Source organism: Pholcus phalangioides, unplaced genomic scaffold (assembly GCF_987345545.1).
Source record: "Pholcus phalangioides strain wild (caught in Gottingen) unplaced genomic scaffold, Ppha-v1.0 ptg000029l_1, whole genome shotgun sequence".
NCBI classification, from domain to species: domain Eukaryota; kingdom Metazoa; phylum Arthropoda; class Arachnida; order Araneae; family Pholcidae; genus Pholcus; species Pholcus phalangioides.
Window position 1 is genome coordinate 2,301,834 of NW_028301619.1, and position 20,949 is coordinate 2,322,782.

At 34.6% G+C, this 20,949-nt stretch overlaps 1 protein-coding gene across 3 annotated transcripts in view; it reads left to right on the forward strand.

The window, feature by feature from the left end:
• The window catches only part of LOC149067575 (transcriptional adapter 2-beta-like), a 122,769-nt gene that overhangs the window by 20,356 nt on the left and 81,464 nt on the right, over nt 1-20,949 (forward strand). For all 3 annotated transcript variants that reach the window (XM_089252564.1, XM_089252563.1, XM_089252565.1), the window contains exons 4-6: nt 6,079-6,179; nt 10,499-10,557; nt 14,720-14,770. In XM_089252564.1, the coding sequence (XP_089108690.1) occupies nt 6,079-6,179; nt 10,499-10,557; nt 14,720-14,770 (211 nt within the window). The remainder of the gene's footprint in view (nt 1-6,078; nt 6,180-10,498; nt 10,558-14,719; nt 14,771-20,949) is intronic.

The following is a 20,949-nucleotide window of genomic DNA, read 5'->3' on the forward strand; positions in this document are numbered from 1 at the left end:
AGGATAAGGAAGGTAGGCACCTTTTTTTTTCCTCTCCTACAAAGAAGCATTCAAGAGTAGGTGGAACAAATATGTTAACCACACAAGACTAAATCCGATATCCCGCTGTTTGTACGGGGGAAGGGATTTTTTTTTGTAGTTTTTTTGACACACTTCGCCTTGAAAAAGGTTCATTTTCTCAAAATCCTAGAACTGTGAGTATGTTAACAACAGCAGATGTGAAGACAGAGTCAAACGCTTTCTCAAAATGAATGAAGGCTATACACAATGGAAATTCATATTCTTTGTGCCTCTCTACAAGTTCCCTGATTGTTTGGATGTGATCCATTGTACTAAATCCACTTCAAAATTCTGCTTGTTCTTTTGGTTGGACTTCGTCCAGTTTAGATTTGAGCCTATATGTCAGCACTTTAGTAAAGATTTTATAAATTACTGATAAGAGACTAATTGGTAGATAATTCTTGGTATTCTTTTTTCATTCTTTTTTGTAAAGAACATCATGGAGTTATTACAATCTTCAGGCACATCCGATTTTGGGAGACAATTTGTGAACAAAGCAGCTAGCATATTAGCAAATTTTTTCTTTTCCTGCTTTTTTAATAGTCTATTGAAATCCCATCTTCACCTGGGCATTCCCCCTTTTTTCATACATCTTATAGCCTTGTAGACTTCTTTCAGCACAGGTGCTACTTGTACAAATTCTGCTCCATTTTCTTTTCTTCCTGCTCCCTTTCCTCTGCTCTGATCCTGTTCATCATGTTTGTATAGAGTATTATAAAGTTCTTCAACAATACTAATAATTTCATCTTTTGTGATGGTTCCATCTTTCCTTTTTAGTGCAAAAATTTCCTTTCCCCCAACACACAGTTTTCGTTTGGCTGATTTTAAGCTCCTATTATCATCCAGTGCTTTCTTTACAATATCACAATTAACCTTCCTGACATCTTCTGTAATCTGCTTTTGTACTGTGTTACGAAGTTCTGCGTATTCCACTTTTGATTTAGGGTCATTCTTCTTAATCTGAAATTCTCTCCAGTCTTTCATCAGTTTCTTTGTTCCTTTTGTTATTTTCTCTTCACCGGTTTGATTTTTTTCTCCAGCGACTTCTTTTACTACTACTTTTAGGGTAGTGGTTAAAGTTCTGTTCTCTCTCTCATCGTGGTGACATCTTGTCCAACTTCAGTGGTGTTACATAGCAAATCAAATTGGTTCTTCAGCTGTCTCTAACTGGAATTTAAATCAATGTTCTTGAAGCTTTGCCATATCTATGACAGTTTGTTTATTTTTGATAAGTTTCACTCTTTTCCATTCTAATGTTAAGCATTATTCTTTATTTCACCAGTTGATGATCACTTCCGGTATTGAATTTGTTGAGAACACTGCAGTCTTGGATCATATGCTTCTTATTAAATAGGGTTTAGCCAATCTTGCTTGTTTTTCCAGTTGGACTTCTCCAGGTTCACTTTCTTTGGGGTTTCTTAAAAAATGAATTCATGAAATGAATCATCGATGTGTATATATAGGGATCAATATATAGACGCCGGCAAAGCCAGAAAATCAACCCACTCAGTATGGATTTCAGGCTTTAGCAGTAATGCATGCTGTCAAAGCCTGAAATTCACCAATTTGCAACGAAGCTAGGGATCCTTAGCCAAAGTCTGATAACAAAAGACATGATTCAGGATCATCGTCAAGTTGCCATATTTGTTTGTGACAATTATTTCCACTTGAGTAATGCCAACCCATCAAACCGCAGTCATGATGCAGTAATCTTTTTTTTTTTCCTTTTAAAGTTTTTAAATTTTATTCATAGGGCTGCCTGGAAGGACAGTCCTTAGGGGCCCAATATGATTATTATGTTCATGTCTTTTCTTTTCTATTTGGTTTTTGTTCTGTCTTTTATATGTAATTTGTGTTTGTTTTTTGCAAGAAAAAAGCTTTGCAGAGAAGGTGCTATATATATATATATATATATATATATAGCAAAAATGTAATAAAATGTAATTTTATGAAATGTAAACCAAACATACAACTTGGAGGTGTTGATTTTCTATTAGCCCTAAGAGAAAATTAACCTTGCTACAGTTCTGCATGCAACTCAAGGTTCAGATACAATTATGCAGAAGTGGTGTTTGTGTGTGAAAAATTATTCCCTTTTATTGTATGGTCAATTTTATTAATCAAATACATAGTTCAACATGCACCAAAAATGTATATTTAGACATAATATATAAAATGTACACATAAAGGAAGTAAGTACATGTTTAAATTAGATATTTTGAGGTTGTAGAAAAATTAAATTCAATTTTGCCCAAAAAACCCGGGTTCTAGAAAAACCTGCCAAGGCTGGGTTTTTAATTAAAAAAAACAGGGTTTTTTTACAACACTCTGATATAAATATTCCTGCAAAATTTCAAAGTTGTGGTGTAGTAGTTTTTTTTTTTACCAAGGATGAGCTGAAAAACTGGAATTTGAGAAAATCGCATTCGAAGCGTTTTTGCTGGTTGGCGTTTGCACTATAATTCATACATTTTTTTTATTTTAGTTTTCCCGATTGACATGAAATATTTTGCATTTGATTTTCACAATTGCATGAATATTTCATTCAAACCCCATGTTTGAAAAATCAGCATCAGGGGTTGTGACACCTTTTTAATTAAATTAATAAAGTATCGCTAGCAATTTTGAGATGAGATTTTTCCAGTTAAAATTTAAAAGTTTTGGAAGATTTACATTTTGCATCATTGCTTTTGTTTGTAATTCTGCAACAAAATTAACTTGATTAACACAATAAGCTTGTTGAATGAAATAGATCACAGTTACAACAAGCCTAAATGAAACATAACAAATACAATTTAAAATTTTTACGGCATCACATTTATGTTATGAGTGTGTGTATGACACAATACTTAAAACCATATTTAGAAAAACAAACAGTAAAACAGTGGCTTTCACGTGCACACATTTTAAAATTGAAAGCTTGATTTTTGGTGGGAATGATTTTTCGCGAAAAAAGTTTACGTAAATGCTGGCAACATTTACAACTTCACTTAGTGTCACCTGATGTTCACAGAAGTAGTTCCTTCTTAGGATAGAGAAGGCGGGTCATCGTCCCACATAGTGGAGTGGAGTTTAGTTAGTCTTCTCCACACGCAGGACAAATAGGTGAACCTGCATAGCCACAGTTGTGTAGGTGTTTTGCTAGGTTAGCATGACCAGTGATGATCTGTATAACTGGGTGGGTTCCCAAGGCCAGCTTGGCCTGTCTGCAGTCCTGCCTTGAGTTGGGGTCCGGGGCAACAGTTCTATTATAATTACACGCCAGAATGAAAATTCATCAGAAAAAGTGACCAAATGATCTAGGCTGGAATGAATTTCGAAGTTGTACCGAAATATTTCTTATACACTGGTGAATTAAATTAAGAGAATTTGCATATTTTATCGAATTTCATGAAAAGAACTGAACTAAAACCACTGCTTCTAGACAAAAATGAAAATCTTGTACGTCAAATACGTAAGCGTACACGTGTGTGTAGGCAGAGCCAGTAGAGAAACAGGCTTTATAAGCGTGCGTAAGTTAAGACACATTTCGTTCGCTAGCACACCTCGGTGAATTTCTTGGTGTTATTTTGCAGCAATCGGTTAATTTCAAATTGTAACAGTAAAAATTAGTAACCACCAACGTTTAGATGATGGAATGAGGTGGCGAATTGTGGGGAGGCTAGAAGCAGGCCAATCTCAAGTCCAGATTTGTAGAGAGTTCAATTCAATGCCCAACGTCATGTGTAACTTATGGAAACAGTTCCAGGATACTGGATCCATCGAGAGAAAGCCTGGGCAAGGTCGTCCAAGAGCCACGACGGCCAGAGAAGATCGCCATTTGTCGATTATAGCGAGGCGTAACAGAAGTGCTACAGCTTCTCAGCTCTCTCGTGACTTGTGTGCAGCCACAGGAACCTGTGTATCAAGGGTGACTGTTTCCAAAAGACTTCATGAGAGAGGGTTGCTTGCAAGAAGTCCTGCTGTTTGCGTCCCGCTCACTTCTACGGACAGGGGAATCCGTTTATCATGGTGCAGAGAGCATAGAGATTGGAATATGGATCAATGGGTGACTGTTCTCTTCACTGATGAGTCCCGGTTCAGTCTAAGCACCGATTCTCGCTGTACATTCATATGGAGAGAACCAGGGACCCGCTACCTACCCTCCAATGTCTGTGAAATCGACCATTATGGTGGAGGAGGTTTAATGGTCTGGGCAGGTATCATGTTGGATGGCCGCACACCTCTCCATATTTTTGAAAGAGGCACTGTGACTGGTGTAAGGTCTTGGAGCCCTATGTTCACCTTTTCAGGGATGCAGTTGGCCCTGAGTTCATTTTAATGGACGATAACGCGAGGCCACATATGGCTCTTCTGCTCGACGATTTTCTAGAGAGTGAGGATATTCGCCGGATGGATTGACCAGCCAGATCTCCAGACCTTTACCCTATAGAGCATGTCTGGGACGCTCTGGGGAGGGCAATTGCAACTCGCAACCCCCCTCCGGGGACCATCCAGGGAATGAAAACAGCGTTGCTGAACGAGTGGGACCAATTGCCACAGGAAATGATAAACTGTCTTATTTCAAATATGAAATCACGCTGCGAGACCTGTATATCTGTAAGAGGGGACCATACCCCCTATCAACCTATCTATTAACAAATTTTTTTGTTTATTCTGCAACCACTGTTTCATACCTTCTGACTCCAACGAGGGTTATGCACAATCATGCATGTGTATTACAATTATTGAATGGTTATTTGTTTTGTATTGTATCAATGTATGTACATATCAAATTTCATTAAAATCGGTACAGTAGTTCTAGAGATAATCGACCAAGTCTGAAAATTCTCTACCAAGTATGAAATATGATTGGATAAATAATTAGTAGAAAAATATCCGAAACCAGGGTTGTAACTAGATACTTTGTCACTCGGGGCAACCATGTATTTTGGTGCCCTCGTGTAATGTAGAAGGAGCAGTTAAAGGGTGAATTCAGTGCCTATTTCCATCCATCGTCCTAGGCATCATTCCCCCCCCCCCCCAGTTGCAGCCCTGTCAGCCCATTAAAAAAATAATTAGTTTGATTAAGTTTTTGACTGAATTATTATTTTATTGTTTTCACCAGTCGCACCTTCGTCAGGAAGCTACAATTTTTACACCCTTCATTGAAGCTTTTTACACGTAACAGTTTCAATAAAAATTTTGAATTTCTCAAAACATTTCCATTTTATTGTTCAAAAGATGTTAAAAAAATGATCAAAGTAAACGATCATAGCAAACACTATGCTCTGTATGCATAGTGTTTACCTTCCCTCAAACTATTTCGCTTATTAGTGAAGAAAAGCAAATTACCACATTTTGGCAAAAAAGTATTGATTTGGTTAAATTCAAATAGATCTTATTTGGAGAGAGAGATGGTTTTTTTTCTCAGCCTAAGATATCAAGGAAACATTTTATTTTCTGGATATTATGCTGAGGTGAACTCGGAAAGAAAAGTCATCTTGTCTCTGCCGGGACTGGAACTGAGTTCATCGGTTCTTCTTTCCGAGTTCACCTCAGCATAATATCCAGAAAATAAAATGTTTCCTCGATATCTTATTTGGCTAACACTTTACAAACCTGGTGATAAATTCACAAACATGATAATTCAAAAAAAATTATTCTAGTTTTGTCTGTGAATTATTGATTGAATTTTTACCAATCTTGTACATTTGCAATTAAATAGGTTTACAATTTAAAATTGTAATAATCCTTTCCCTGGTAAATCAAAGAAAGAACCAATGATGAAGGCAAATAAGGGAAAAGAAATGAATTCCTAAAGCATTTCAATGCACTATGGATACCGGCTTCAAAGGACGAATACAACCACTATTAACGCTGACTAGGGATCCCACTTGGGTGGATTACCAAATTTTGAAAGAATGTAGTATTTTATAAGTTGCTATGACAAATATTCCTTCTAAAAACTTGCATGTACTAGTTGCCAAGTAATTTTTATGATTTCCACCAGTTGTTGATTTCAATTTTTTTTTTCAGAATCCTTTACATACGATTTCGATTTCTAATAACTCAAAGTGGAAAGCCGAGCATGAATTTAAACTTTTGCACTATATCCAGTGGCGTGGCTATGGGAATTGGTGAGTGCTTGTAACAATTTATGTTTAACCGATTTATGCCAATGAGTATTTTTTCCAAAAAAATTTGCAACGCAGGTTTTCTTGTTAACCCTCTGACTGCTCAATTTGTGGACCGAAATTGCTTCAAAAATTGTGTAATTTTTTTCACTCAAAAAGTGAAGTTTGAGCTGTAATACCACATGCCTTCAAATGCCGCAATTTAGTGGACAACTAACAACATCTGTTGGCCAAAACGTAAATGAAACGTCTAATACTGTATATAATTTATTTCAGTGGTTAAATGGGGAAAAAACGGGATGCGCTTCTCAATAAAGGAAGAAAAACACATGCCCGCGGAAATTGCGGGATGAGCAGATTTTGCTACATTTGAGTTGCCCGTGAAAATCGCGGGATGAGCAGCCAGAGGGTTAAGCTGTACTAAAATGGGTACAAAAGGCTAGCATATTACCAACCTGGGCTACTGCGCCTCTATCTTTTTAAGTTGGTCTTAAATTACATTAGTGACTACGTAATAGTTTTCTTACATTACAAGCTTCAAACATCACATCGAAATCCAAGGAATGCCGGAAGACAGGGGAGAAGTATTGCCAAATATGTTGTCAAAAATCGGGTTCCTGCTTGACATTTACCATTCTGAAGAAATAATAACCATGCATCGTGTAAACTCTATTAGCAAGAATAAACCTTGTCCTATCATTGTAAAATTTTGAGAGTCCGCGATCCGTGATAAATGGTTACAAGCGGTTAAAGCCCGAAATGGTATATAAACAAATGAATTAGATCCTCGATACCCTCCGTCGAAGCTGTTTATGAATGGACATCTCACAAGGAATCTAAAAATCTATTTTAGGAAGTGCGACAATTCAAAAAATCAAACGATTACAAATACGCTTGGATTAAGAACGGTAAAATCCTATTGAGAAAAGGTCCCGGTGAAAAAATAATTCATATTAAAATTCACAAAACTGGACAGAATAAAAAATCAAGTGCAGTGAATGATCCTCTGAATGAGTGTTTAGTAAGTCCGAGGTCACCTTATATTGAATCTATTGACAATGTAAATTAATTTTTAACAAAAAATGGGATTAATATTATACATGTAAAAATTAGAAGCGTAAGAGAAAACTTCGATCAATTGATGGTATATATGGCAAATTTAATTGTTCATTTGACTTTGTTTTGTTGACTGAGATTTGGATAAAAGATTGCAAAATTGATTTATATCAAATTCCAGGTTATTGCTCAATTTATCAGACCCGAACTAGAAACAAATCTGGAGGAGTAATAGCTTTCATTAAAAATAATTATACAGTACAAAAAATCAATATAGACATGATTACTGCTGAATTTATTTTCATGATAACCATTATGATCTTGGTATTTTATTGATATATTGAGCACATGACTATTCACCGATATAATTTGTTTTAATTCATTAATAAATTCAAACTAAAATAAAACAATGTTATCTGTCTAGGTGATTTTAATATTGATGTATTGAAGATCAATTATGAAACCGAGGAATTAACTGGCATGTTAGCGGAATATGGTTACGAATTATATACTGATTCGCCTACTCGGTTATCATCGTGTGTTGATCATGTCTATATAAGAAACTGCAAATTAAAATGGAAATATGAAACAGCAATAGCTAAACTTCAGATAACTGATCGCTGGCCATTGATTATTAAGGGTAATGATGTCAAAAAACCAGAAAGTGAAAAAATAAATTTTGAACAAAATCTAAAAATAGATTACTCAAAGTTTGAAATTTGTGTATAAATTATCAGCTCAATGATAATATATTTGATCAGAAAGATGTAAATGCTTTTTATGATATATTTTTTGAATATAATATTTAAATATCATTGTTTTTGGATGAAATACTACAAATTTAGAAAAAATGAAAAAACAAAACGAATGGATTATGGATGAATTAAAGAAAATGATTAACATCAAAGAAAGGCTTTACAAAAGATTTAAATTAAATAATGACAATAAAGAATTTGAGATAGAGTATAAAAATTATGTTAAATTACTGAAAAAAAATCAAGATAAATAAGGAAAAATATTTTTATAATGCATTCTGTAACTGCGACAACGATAAAAAAAAACAATGGAAAATTATAAATAACCTAATAAATAAAAATACTGGATCTGCAAAAAACCTGTTGATAAAACTATTGAAGTAATAACCGAAGAAATGAATGATTACTTCATCAATGTTGCTGAAAATGAAATAAATGAAAGTAACAGTGATAATGGTCTTCCTCAACAGTTTGTACATAATGAGATGAACTCTATTTTAATCACTCCTATAGATCAATATATAAAAAATTTAATCATGAAATTAAAGTACAATAAAGCCACTGGATATGACGGCATAAATGCTAAAATGTTAAAAATTATCTGTAAATATCATCTAAAATTTTTAACTCGTATGATAAACACCTAATTTTCAGAGGGTATATTTATTGATAAATTGAAATATGCTATTGTAAAACCCATACATATAAATCTGGTGGTATAAATGAATATAATTACTGCCCAATTTCAACTCTTCTGATTATGTCAAAAATAATATAACAAGCTGTTAAATCAAAGATAATGAACTTCCTTAACTCTAATTGGTACTTTGCTGAAAATCAATTTGGCTTCCTTGAGAATAAAAATACAGAAACAGTGCAATTTTTAAACTTTCCGAGTATATTTATAAATATGTTAATAACAATAAAAAAATTATTGCAATTTTTCTAGATTTGTGCAAAGCATTTGGCAGTGTAAACCATAATATTCTCTTAGAAAAAATATATAAATCTGGAATTAGGGGAATTTTGTCTATAACTGGTTTAAAAGCTATCTTTATAACAGAAGACAAGCAATCAAGATCAATAATCATACCGTCTCATTTAAGGAAATTTTTAGTGGGATCCCCCAAGGATCTGTACTTGGCTCCGTATTATTTTTGATTTATGTTAATGATATTCAACATTTACAATTAAATAGCAATATCATAAGTTATGCAGATGATACAGCAATAGTTATCTCTGATCAAAATCAAACAAATCTCAAAATTAAAGCAGAATCTGATATTTCATTAATCTCAAACTGATTAAAATGCAATAAACTAACTCTTAATCTAAAGAAGAACGAATTGATTTATTTTCAATTATACTCGACTAAAAACAGAACCTATCATAATCCGGTGTCATGCAAATGACTGCCCACGGGAAAATTGTACTTGCGGACAAATCTCAGAAACGGATGAATTTGATTATCTGGGTATTATCTTCAATAAAAACCTTAAATGGAAATCCCAAGCTGTAGCTATAAGTAATAAATTAAAGTTTATCAACATCAGAATCAATACATTAAAAAATATTGTCTCCCCAGTCTTTCTTCGATCAATTTATTTTGCTTGCGTACTGCCAGTTATACAATATGCTATCACAGTTTGGGGTGGTGACTGTGAGACTAATGTTAACATGGTTAGAAGCTCTTTGCAAAAAGTAATCTACAATGTATCCCAAAAAATTTTCATGATCCAGGACCGCAGTATATATAATTTAATACTCAGAAACTTTATCTTTATAAAACAATTTTATTTATCCAGAAAAACCCTGCATGGTTCAAATTAAAGCAAACAGTGAGACAAACAAGACCTGGAATCCAATACGAAGTGATAAAACCATAATACAGAAACAGTTTTTATACATCGCACCTAAAGAATATAATAATTTAAATCATGATATAAAATCCGAAAAATGTATTAAAAAATTTAAACGATTGCTAATTAATGATATCAATCAAATTTCTTGAGTAACAAGTAGAATGCAATCTCTTTCTAACTCTTTTTTTTTTTTTTTTTTTTTTTTTGGACATCTTATATTTGACTATTTATTTTTTGTTTTTTTGTAATCTGATCAATTTTTAATTTTAGTGAGCATGATAAATTTATGCTTGCAAATTAATGACATCAATTTCTCAAAGTTCAAGCATAGCAAATTCTAATTTTTATCTACTTAAGTCAAGATATGTTGTGCTGTTTTTACCTGGTTGGTCTGTTGCCAAGTATTATCAATTAATGAACCCTAGATGGACTGTATGATTCCTTGGGTTAATATTGGAATGTAATATGTGTTTGTTATTTGTGTTCTGTATTTGTCTTGATGTGTTAAATTTCAAATTTCATTCTTACTCAGTATTATATTCTCTCTTACTCAGCTTTTTATAAAAGTATCTCTAAATCAATTATTTCATGTTCCGATTGAAGAAAGTATGAAAATGAATATAATTTTGCGTCTTTTGTGTTATTTCAGGAAACAAATATCAAAGGAACTTGGTTTATTGGGTGAAAAACCTATGTTCACACCTGAAGGTAATTTTATGCAGTATACATAAATGATTGTTGCTTCCATTGGTTGGGCTGGACAGATCTACAAGAAATTTACATGCCCGACTTTTAATTGTACATGCTCGAATCTATTTTATATGCTACTGTCATGCATGTGGTTGAAAAAAAAAATACATGTCCAGTCAAAATTTTTACATACCGAGGCATTTCGGGCAATAGTTCAGCTCTTGTTGCTTCATTCAGCATGTAATCAGATAACAGTATTAACCTTTTAACGGCCAATGTTCCCAATTGGGAACATACTTTTGATTAATTCAAAAAAAATATTTCTCTTTCACGAAATAACTGATGTTTTTTCCCTGAACATATAAGGTTCTGAACTTAATTTAGAAAAGACAAAAGTTATTCGATTCAGCTCTTATCATATCAATTTATTATTCTAAAATCACCCATTTTCAAGGCAAAATATCTGTAAGTTTATGTTTTAATTATTAAAATAGTTTTTGTAAACATACATGCATCTCAATTTTTTTTTAATTGTAGAATATTGCCAAGAATGATAAGAAATGCTCAATGAGACAAAAAAAAATTTTGTTCGAATTCCAGGGAACTTTTCCTGCGATTGTTCCCAATTGGGAACATTGGCCACTTCTGACTATTCTAAGTGCAATGCAGAGGAGTGGCATTCCGCAAAAACAATTTATTGCTTTTTCCCTCTCTCTGGTGTGTCTCAAAAGGAAGGAAAAGTATCAAATTTCACATTCCGATGTTTACATGCAGCACCCCCTTTTTTCTGTGACTCACCTAGCCCCCCCCCTCCCCCCCCCGCCTTCCCTCTACGATGTTTTGTTGGTATGTTGGTCTTTCAGTTCTCAGTTGATATCTGGTCTTGTGACTTTCTACACTTCTTTTTACCATCTTTTTTGTTATACTAGTAGCTTATTAGACTGAGTTTGAGGGATTCTGATATATCACATCTCTCTGATGAAGAATTTGAAATGTGCCAGCTACTGCCTGATGAAAATGAGCGGGTTACAGGTAATGAAGATATCGATGACAACATGCTTGGCCCGGTCGTTCCTGCAGGTGTTTGTGGATATCTGTGTTTTAAGATCACCACGTAGTTCATTTGTGGGTGAATTTGCAGATCCTATCAACATGCCTTCTACATCAAAATTGCCTTTCAAAGATCAGATAATTACCCAGTCAAAAAATAAGAAAACATCATGTGTCAAGTGCCAAAAGACTAAAATTCATGCAACCGAAGTGGAAAAAAAGTACTGCATTCGACAAAAATATAAGTGAATCTACTGAAGCAATCAGTCATAAGTTTCCTGAGCTAAGTGCAAGCCAACTCGATTGATATTTTTTTCAAATTTTTATCGCAAGAGTGCCTCAGTTACTTGGCTGAGATGATAAATATTTATGTCGCACAACATGGATCGAATTTGAAAATTGAGTGGGAAAAAATCGCAAAGTTTTTTGGATTGGTTTTGCTAAATGGGTATCACAGAATACCAAGTGAAAATTATTACTGGGGTACTTTCAGTAGACACAGCAGTGCTGGGGTACTTTCAGTAGACACAGCAGTGCTGGGGTACTTTCAGTAGACACAGCAGTACCGATCGTCCCCACTGTTATGTCGAGAAATAACTTTAGAGACATAAAAAATAACTTCCATTTGATGGATAACTCTTTCTTACAACCCGGTGATAAGTTGGCTATCTATGATGAATTAAATGAAAAATTCACACACATTCGGTTTGGGTTGTTCTATGATAAACTAAGCATCGATGAATCAATAGTACCGTATTACGCTCATCATTCAAGTAAGATGCTTATATGGGAAAAACCGATTCGCTTTGGATTTAAAATTTGGATGATTTGCTCAAACAATGTGGTTTTCCATATAAAATAAGTATATGCTAGTAAGCAGTCATCGCAGCCTGTGCCTTTAGGTACCAGAGTTGTAAATAATATTTTCTCTCTCTTTATATTTTTAAATAATATCTTTTAACTTACCAAGGGATCCATACAAAAACCTAAACCCGTGTGTATGTATTCTTTTGTGAATTTTAGACCAGCATTTCAGCTCATCATAAGCTCTTTACTATAATCCAGATATACATGCCTTTTGAGTATATTCGAGAGATATTTATTTTCATCATTTTTAAAATTCTATATGTATATTCTTTAATTTTTAAAATAAATTTATTAAATGATGACGAATTTTGCATCATCCTGTAAGATGGCTTCATTGCGAAAATTATGTTTAGTCAGATCCGGCCAATGTTCCCAATTGGGAACATTCAAGAAAACGCATAGGGAAATTTTTTTTCTTCAATTTCTCGATTGATATCTCTTAACTAAAAAATCAGAAGGAGAAATTAACAAAAAAAATAATCAAAATCAGTTGGAATCTGAATTCGGCCGGTAGTGAGACGTCTGTCCAACCAGAAAATTCCCTGTTCACCATAACTCGTTGCAACCTATCGCTTAACCACAACTTTTGGAGTACATAATTGATGTGAAGGTTCCAGCGGAGGTTGGTCTTGTTTGCTAGCATATGAATAATTGGAATTTTCATTTCATTGCATGAGAAAAGGTTAAAAATCAAACTGATTTCAAGATGGAAAAAGCCCACAAACTGAATTTTCCAGATGTTGTAAGCAGGAAAAGACAAAAATTTTAATGTTATAATCAAGAAAAGTTAACAATGTCGACATAAGACAAGAGTTGAGCACATGAAAATAAGTTGTACTAAAGAGGATTCACTGTATATTTAGAATTTAATATCAACATTTTTCAAAAAATCTTTTTTAGATACTATTAGTTGAGCTGAAACATTAACCACTTAAGTTGCTTATTTTTTACCACAATATAGCAAAAAAAACATTTTTGGAAAACAATTTTGTGTTCATATCGATTATATAAATTGAAATAGGCAGTCAAAACTGTTAGAAATATTGAATTTATTAATTTATGATAATTTTTAGTTACAGCAAAAAAATTACATTTTTACTTTTTTCCGAAGAACTTACACAACTGGAAAGTATCAGAATTAATATTCTGCTATATATATGAACCTCTCATTTCATTGATTATTGAAAAATTGTAAAGAAATAGTATTCACAACACATGATGTACTGAACAAATACAAACAAAATCCTTTTCTCGCATAAACGAAGAGCATTAAATCCTTACTTGAATCCGGTGTGTGCTTGTTTTGCAATCCAACCTTTACTGGATTACTAAAGCCATCTCTTAGAAACAATGCAGACTAAAAGGAAGCCAAGCAAATCAGTGGATTGGCATAGAAAAATAAACTGCCCAAGCAGCGTATGGGCAAATCAGGAAAGTCCCCTTTTGCAGCACCCGAACAGTGTTTGTGCAAAACTGTTAAATGATTAAATAATTGAATTCCAAACAGCAGTTTTTGTATGTCTACACTGGTGGAAAAACCTGTGATGGAAAAATTGTGATTTAAAAAAAAAGTAAAAGTCAGGATTTTTCAAAACTTAAAAGACTAAGATATTATTTATCATCATATTCATTAACTCATTTTAAAATTTGCAATACTTTTTCCTTAAATATTTTTTTTATTGTTATAAGTGTAATTATTCAGGTGGGAAAACTGTAAAGTCACTACCCCTTTTCACATGTCACTTAGTATATTTGCACAGCCTTATGGCTAGACATCATTTCTAGGAGCTTCTTGAATAATGAGATAAGGTGGAAGGGGCTATTTCTTATAGGAAAGGTAAGATCCTTGTTTTAAAAAGTGTAGATCAATTTCTGAAGAAGTTGGATAGGATATTGGTATGTCTAAGACACTGGTTAACAATTTCTTCAAGAACAGCAAATGTTATTCTGAGTATTAGTTTGGATAGGCCGTCGTCTTTAACAGATTGGATTAAAAGAATCACAATAATTTGAGATGTAAACAAATAAAATGTCGTTAGAGAAAATTCTGAACTCCCTTGTACCAGTAGAAATTTTTGTGATATAGCATTAATAAGCCTGCATACAGTATATTCAAAATTTAAGGCTGTCTTGACTGCCCCTTACAAACACATAAAAAGTAATGAGATTGTATATTAAGTACATTTTTAATTTTTCACAATTACCTATTTTAGAGCATTTTTTTTTTTATGTATAAGTCTCAGAAACTTTTCTTTCTATTTAGAAGTGCAACAACATTATGAAGATGTTTATGTTCAAGGACCATTGGGTGAAAGTAAATATATAAGTTACAATTTTACATTTATACTGTCGGTCCCACTTATAATGAGTTGGAAAAAATGGTAAAACTGTTTGTTATATGCAAACTTCGTTATATCCGTATCGATTTTTAAAATAACGTGTTCAAATGAAATGAAGCATAATTTAGATCTACAATAAGCATTTTTCAATAGTCTAACAATTATTTTTTGTGTTCGTTACAAGTGGGTCCAACTGTATATTTTTGTGTGCACTAAACTGATTTAATTGATAACTTATAACGAGAGAAAGGGTGCCAAGGCATTGTCCTCGTTATTTAATTATGAAAAAATATTAAGCACATGCATCTCACCTAGAAACACAAAAAAATTAGCGGCGGAATTTTTTTTCTTTTTTCTTCGTTCTCGTGAGTCTACTTAGCATGTTTTTTATTTTTTGGTCATATTATGCTGTTTTCTTTTTTTTTCTAGCACATCTTTGGATGTCTTAGATAAGTGGTTTTTTTATTTTATTTTTTTATTTGTCTCAATTTTTTTAATTTTCATTGGTATTTTCGGTCGATTTAAATTTTATTTTCTCTCTCTCTCATTTCATTTTCAGGGTATTTTCGGCAGATTTGTGACTGTTGCTTTTGTCAATAATAAATTTTTTTGCGCCATTTTTCATGTTCTTTCCCCGTTTTTTGATATATTTTCGTTAGTTTTTGGGCATTAGTGTTAGCGAACGTTTTCCCGGGTATTCCCAGTAATTTTTTCTTTTTTTTCATTTTGGGTCCTATTGTTTTATGTTAGTGAACAGATATAGTTGGCTAATTTTAATAAGTATAAATTGTACTTTGTAGCTTAATACTTTTTAGAGTGTGTTGTATTCTTTTATTATATATTTTCTTCATGCTCTAGTGTTGAGCATTCTATTTTACTAAATTTTTTTGTACACAATCTCCTACGTATATTTCGCATTCTAGTGTATTTTACATTTTTTTAAATTTCTTGTTAACCTTTCTCATTTTCCTATGTTTTTAATTATTATCTAGTTTAAAAATAGTGTTAGTATGCCTTGACCTCAACTAGTGTTGTGTAGAGCTTGTGCGATGGGAGATTTCCCTGGTCTACGGGTATAGTAGCTGATAGTTTCAATTGTAAAGGGTGCTTGGGTAGGGCAAGGTTAGAACTCGAAGTCGAAGCGTTACGGGAAAAAGTTAGGGTTCTAGGGAACCTGGTTATAATGGAGCCTCTTGTCATCGAGCCACCTGTTGATGAAGCAATCTCCACAGACAACAACAGTTTAGAGGGTGAATGGGTGGTCGTGGATGAGGTAGAGGGGGAGATAGTGATGGGGGTTTAATCATCGGCGATTCTATGGTTAGGGAACTTGGGAACAGAGTGTGTAGGGATTTTCGGGGTTATGAGCGTTGTTGTCTTCCTGGGGCAACTTTAGAGACGTTTATCATCGCCAAAAGTTGCCCTTGCGGGTGATTCTGTGGGTGGGAACGAATCAGGTAGGAGCGAATATTAGTGAGTCTCTGTCAAAGTATCGGGATTTACTATTATCCGCTAGCCACTAGGGAGGGAGGGTTCAGATGTGGCAGTGATTCCAGTGCTTCCAAAGGATAGTAGGGGTATAGGAGTGGGATCCACCAATTCAATATAGGCCTGAAGGACATTTGCTCCTCACTTGGGGTCATGTTCTTGGAGCTTCCCACATTTACCGATAGGTGGCTTCGTTCAGATGGGATCCATCTAAATAAGAGGGGGGGTCTGGGAGGTTTACGATAGTCTTAGGTTAGGTTTTTTACTCCCAGACCGCATAGTCGGGAATGCGGATTAGTTAATGATAATCATGACAGTACTGACGGGGAATTACCCACCTCTGACTTGGATGGCTTCTCGATTGACACTTAATCACCGGGCAAATTAAAATGTGTGTGAATTAATGCCAGGAGCTTGGGTAATAAGAAAGATTTTTTAGAAACTATGATGGTTGTGGAGGGCCTGGAACTTATAGCCATTACTGAATCTTGAGCAAACGATGGGATAAATCTTTCTTACACATCTCAGGATACGATACTTTTTTGAAAAATAGATCTGATAGGAAAGGGGGTGGAGTGTTGATATACGTGAAATCGTGTTTGAAGTGCAGAGATGTGTATTTGGCAGATAACATTGGCTCTGACTCAAAATCATTTTTTTCGATACGTCAATAATGGATGTAAGGGGACAGTTGGCCCCCTCTCGATAGGAGGCTCGAGGTTAGAGAGCAATGTAGGCATGTGTAGTGCTTTCAATGACTTTTTCATGTCGGTTTTTAATGGAGATATACGGGTGTTGCGTGGAGTAATAAAACCCTCAACGATATTCAAGTGGAAGACGTGGAGGTCCTAAATCTTCTAAGAAATGTATGTGCAAGCAAAGCATCAGGACCAGATGATATCTATCCCATGATCCTCAGGGAATGTGCTAATGAATTGTTGGGGCCAGTCGCACAGATATACAGGAGTAGTGTTGCTGAGGGTATCGTCCCAAGGGATTGGAAACTTGCTAATGTTGTTCCGATATTTAAGAAGGGTAGTAGAGAAGCTATGTCCAGTTATCGTCCAGTGAGTTTGATGAGCACCCTCTCGAAAGTTTTGGAAATTATCAAAAGGCCGTTTGTGAAGTGGATAGACGAGAATAATGTATCGTCGGATAATCAGCATGGGTTCAGGAAGGGGAAGTCATGTGTAACTAACCTCCTTTGCTTTCATGATCACGTGACGGGGGCTTTGGGTAAGGGCAAAAATGTAGTTGTTGTTTACCTTGATTTCCAGAAGGCATTTGATCGGGTCCAACATGGTAAACTCTTGAAGCACTTACATGAGATTGGAATTGGGGGTAACTTGCTGAATTGGATAGAATCATGGTTAAGAGATAGGTCGCAACGAGTTATGGTGAACGGGAAATTCTCTTGTTGGACAGGTGTCACAAGTGAAGTTCTTCAAGGAAGTGTCCTTGGCCCCATACTTTTTTCACTTTTTATTGATAAACTCGATCAGGGTATCGATGGGATTACTAGCAAATTCGCAGATGACATGAAGCTAATGGGGGTAATCAGGAATCAAAGCGATAGAGAGTTGCTCCAGACCAACTTAAACAGGATTGCAGCATGGGCAAATGAATGGAGCATGATGTTTAGCATTGATTAGTACATGGTTGCTGATTTTCGTTCGAATAACCCACGATTCTCTTACGAGTTGAATGGTGTCACTATCCCGGATTCAACTAGGGACACTGATTTGGGAATTCTCATTGACGAGCGACTTGGGTTTTCTGAACATTGTTCAGCGGTGGTCAAAAAAGCGAATAGAATGCTTGGTCTCATTTTCAAAAAGGTCTCTTCGCGATCTCCTAAAGTCATTTTTCCGCTTTTTCGATGCTTAGTTCGTCCTGGACTGGAGTATGCTGTAAGGTTTTGGAGACCATACCTGCAGAGGGACATAGACTTGGTTGAAGGGGTGCAGAGAAGAGCTATGCGGGTCCTTATTGGCACACAGGGCTTGAGTTATGAAAAGAGACTTCATTTTTTGAATATGTTTATATTGGATGAACGCAGGTGTCAAGGAGATATGATCGAAGTGTTTAAAATTTTCAATGGGATGGATAGGATGGATCATGAACTTTTAGTACACTGCCAATCGACTGCTTTTACAAGGGGACATCAGTATCGGTCGGTAAGGGACAATGCGAGGTTATGGTGTCGCAGGGAATTTTTCTCTAATAGGGTTGTTAATAAATGGAATAGCTTACCCCCAGAGGTAGTAAATTGTAACACAATTGACGTGTTTGAAGAGAAATACTATAAACATGTTGGGGTAAATCGAGAAGCTATCCATACTTAGAATAAGACAACCATAAGTATTCTTTATGGGCATTGTATAATATTTTATCATGTGTATATATGGTTTATAATTTTTTTGATTGTGTTTTTAATTGGGTTGCTGTATTTTTGAAATACTGTATTTTGAAATTCAGGAACACCATGACAACCATATTTGTTATGGGCATCTTTTTCTCAGCCACCTCGTTGGGCATTTTGCCTGTTGTGGTGTTGTATTTGTATATAATGCAATTATAATAGCCACAAAAATGATTGAAATGGGAATACTTGGCTACTCATCGCCTCTTGCACTTCTTGGCGATATCTATGACAAAAATTATTTTCACTCTTTTTACACTCTGTAGCACTCCTTTTCTTTTTTCTCTTTCTGTGCTGTACCTGATCTTGTAGTGTTTGAATAATGTCACTAGTGATTTTTAAATTCATTCTTGTCCTCTATTGGCATTCAAAATATTAATGGTTTTTTTTGAGTGACCCATAATAATTCTGCTGGATTTTTTTTTATTTCTGTGTATATTTAAATGAGTAGAATGAGTGGGGTATTTTATCAAAATTTTTGAAGGTGTCACTTTGGGATCCTTTCCATGTTAGTCAATAGATTGTTTATAAAATAATATGAAGCACATGAAAAAATTAGAATTGGCACTTAAGATTTTGTATGTGTGGTTACAAAATTGGAACTTTTAGCATGATTACTACTTTAGAATAAATTAATGCCAATATTTACTATTGGGGAAATGTGTCATTAGGTCTCTTAAAAGTTGAAAATATATATTTTGGATCATTTTTCTTGTAGCAGTTTTTTTAAAACTATGAATGGCTGCACTCAACTATAGATCTATGAGAAATAATCTCACTACTACGTGAGTTTTATTCTCAGTAATTCTGTTCAGGAAAAAAAAAAATTGAGTTGATTTTTGTTAAATTATGATGATCTTTATCGACTAGTTATGGCATAACATAAAATTCATATATGCATGAAGAGAATACAAGCATTTTGGAATAGAAAAGGGTCTGTGATCTATCATGCATTTTGTTTGTCAGTAAGAAAGTCACTACACAACATTGGGGCCTGGTTAAAAGGATTATGGCAACAAAAAAATATCATGACCCATGCTGGCAACTGGTAGCAAAGTGTGATAATAGAGAAAATAGTAAATAAAAGCCTAATATCAGGACATGAAAAAATATAAAATGAGAAACATAAGAAATTTTTAAAATCTTTACAATGAAAGGGACTCCTCCTTTTTTTTGCCACCAAACCATGGAGGGTTTCCCATCATTGGAGGGTGCCATCACTCCAATGAAGGGAATGACTAGAACCTTATGATGGTTTTGACACTCATAGGCAATGTTCCTACTTGGTTTTTTATTTGACCTTCACTCATCTGTTTTGTCTGTGCAAGGTGAGACAATCTATAAAGTATGAAAGACTGTATACCAAACAGAGATGTAGATGAATTTTGGGAAAAAAAATTTACATGTGTGTGTCCTGCAGGAAATCCAACCACCACCTTCTCACAGACATGATTCCCAGCAAAAGGTGTGTCACAACTAAGATCTCAATGAGTACCATAAAGCAATCCAATGAAATTAGAGTCGAGATTTAGAACTCATTACAATTTAGTTTTGTTTACAGAATTTAATATAATTTAAACTTTTAAATCTCTTAAAAAATTTGACAAAATTTGAATTTCACTATAAGTCTTGCTCCTTCAATATGTCAATCTGCAACTTCAACTCATGGAGAATGAGTCCTTCAAATTGTTCATAGATCACTGACAAACTTTGTTGCCAACTTCCTTTGCTTCTGTGGATTTTAAAAGAGGAATTGAATTCAGGAACATCATGGATGGAGGACTAGATTCCCCAATTGAAGTCGGAATACGACCGATGAAGCAAGTAATGAAGATTAAGCTGCAAGACCAAGTGAAGTTGAAATGCACATAAATGATCCCGCTTCAGTCTTGTATATGACTGGCTGCTGTCAAGGAGGCCAATAAGCACTGATCACACTCCCCATTTGCATATTATCTTTTATTCTTGGCCATCAGATGGCGGAGGATGCCTGTCGTTTTGCCATAAACAATACCAAAGAGGACTTTCCCGGCAATGGTGTGGCACCACATCCAATGACTTCCGGTCAATCCCATATGACATGACGTGATATTTCAGGTGAAATATTATGTGAAATAAAAACATTAAATGAATAGCACTTATTTTGCATGGGGGGGGGGCTCATTTTCACCCGCCGCGGATCCAGGTGGGGGTGTACCCACCAAGAGGAATGTGTATGATATTACATTTCAATAAATCTGTTGA